The sequence below is a fragment of the Malurus melanocephalus genome, unplaced genomic scaffold, assembly GCF_030028575.1.
Source record: "Malurus melanocephalus ecotype Western Australia unplaced genomic scaffold, MMel_1.1 scaffold_541, whole genome shotgun sequence".
NCBI lineage: Eukaryota > Metazoa > Chordata > Aves > Passeriformes > Maluridae > Malurus > Malurus melanocephalus.
Window position 1 is genome coordinate 447350 of NW_026623773.1, and position 941 is coordinate 448290.

The 941-nt window shown below is 58.6% G+C and overlaps 1 protein-coding gene across 1 annotated transcript in view; it reads right to left on the minus strand.

The window, feature by feature from the left end:
* The window catches only part of LOC130582940 (tumor necrosis factor ligand superfamily member 8-like), a 21775-nt gene extending 21364 nt beyond the window's left edge, over window positions 1-411 (minus strand). The window contains exon 1 of the mRNA XM_057381929.1: window positions 19-411. Within this exon, the coding sequence (XP_057237912.1) occupies window positions 19-318 (300 nt within the window). The 5' untranslated portion in view covers window positions 319-411. The remainder of the gene's footprint in view (window positions 1-18) is intronic.
* Window positions 412-941: the final 530 nt, after the last annotated feature.

Sequence of the window (941 nt, forward strand, 5' to 3'; positions counted from 1 at the left end):
AAAAGAAAAATCTCTTACCGTCCTCTGGACGACCAGGACCATGATGGTGGCCAAGGCAAAGACGAGCAACGCACTCAGGATGGCGATGATGAAATACAAACACGTTTTGTTGGTGGCCCCGAGCCTCCTGGGAACATCACCTTCCCCACCATCCATGGCTGATTCCTGCGAGWCCTTCACCTGAGAAGCTGTTTGCTTTTGTCCCCGGCACATTCTTATATAGCTCTCAGGGCACCGCTCCGTGTCTCCCCTCGACCGGCTTCGAGTCGCAGCCCATCTCTGCTCCTGGCAGGATTTTCCCCCTCCATCCTGCCTCATGTGATCTGGAAAAAAAACTTCATCACTCTCTGTGCGAAGCAGGAGGGCCCCGGGGGCGTGAGGCAGGACGCAGCTGCGAGCAGGGCAGCGAGCTTCATGTTCCTGCTGAGGGATTTCTGCGCCGAGCTCCGGCCGCTGCAGCGAGCTCCTGATGTCACAAGRTGCACAGGCACCCAGATCCCCGCCCAGAGCCCCGCCCTGCCCCGGCTCGCTGTGAAATGGGCACATATGCAAATTGGCTTTCATTTTATACCCGCCGCGCCCGCAGTCGGGCTCTGCCTTCCTGTTGTGCACAGMAAGCTCTTGTGCCTCCCTGCAGGGAGAGATCTGCAGAGCTCTGTGTGCCCAGGTGASCCTYGGGCAGTGCCRGGTKTGCYCTGGGGTGTGCCAAGCTCGGCATCACCACCGGAGCAGGGAGGGAAGAGATGGACCTGCCCTGCTCCCAGGCACCCGCTGACACAAGGAGGGCACGGCCCTAAGCTGAGCCAGGGGAACTTTAGGCTGGACATCGAGAAAATGTCTTCATTGAAAGAGTGGTTGAGCATTGGAATGGGCTGCCCAGGGAGGTGGTGGAGTCACTGTCCCTGGAGGTGTTTAAAAACAGATGGGACATGGTGCTCAGT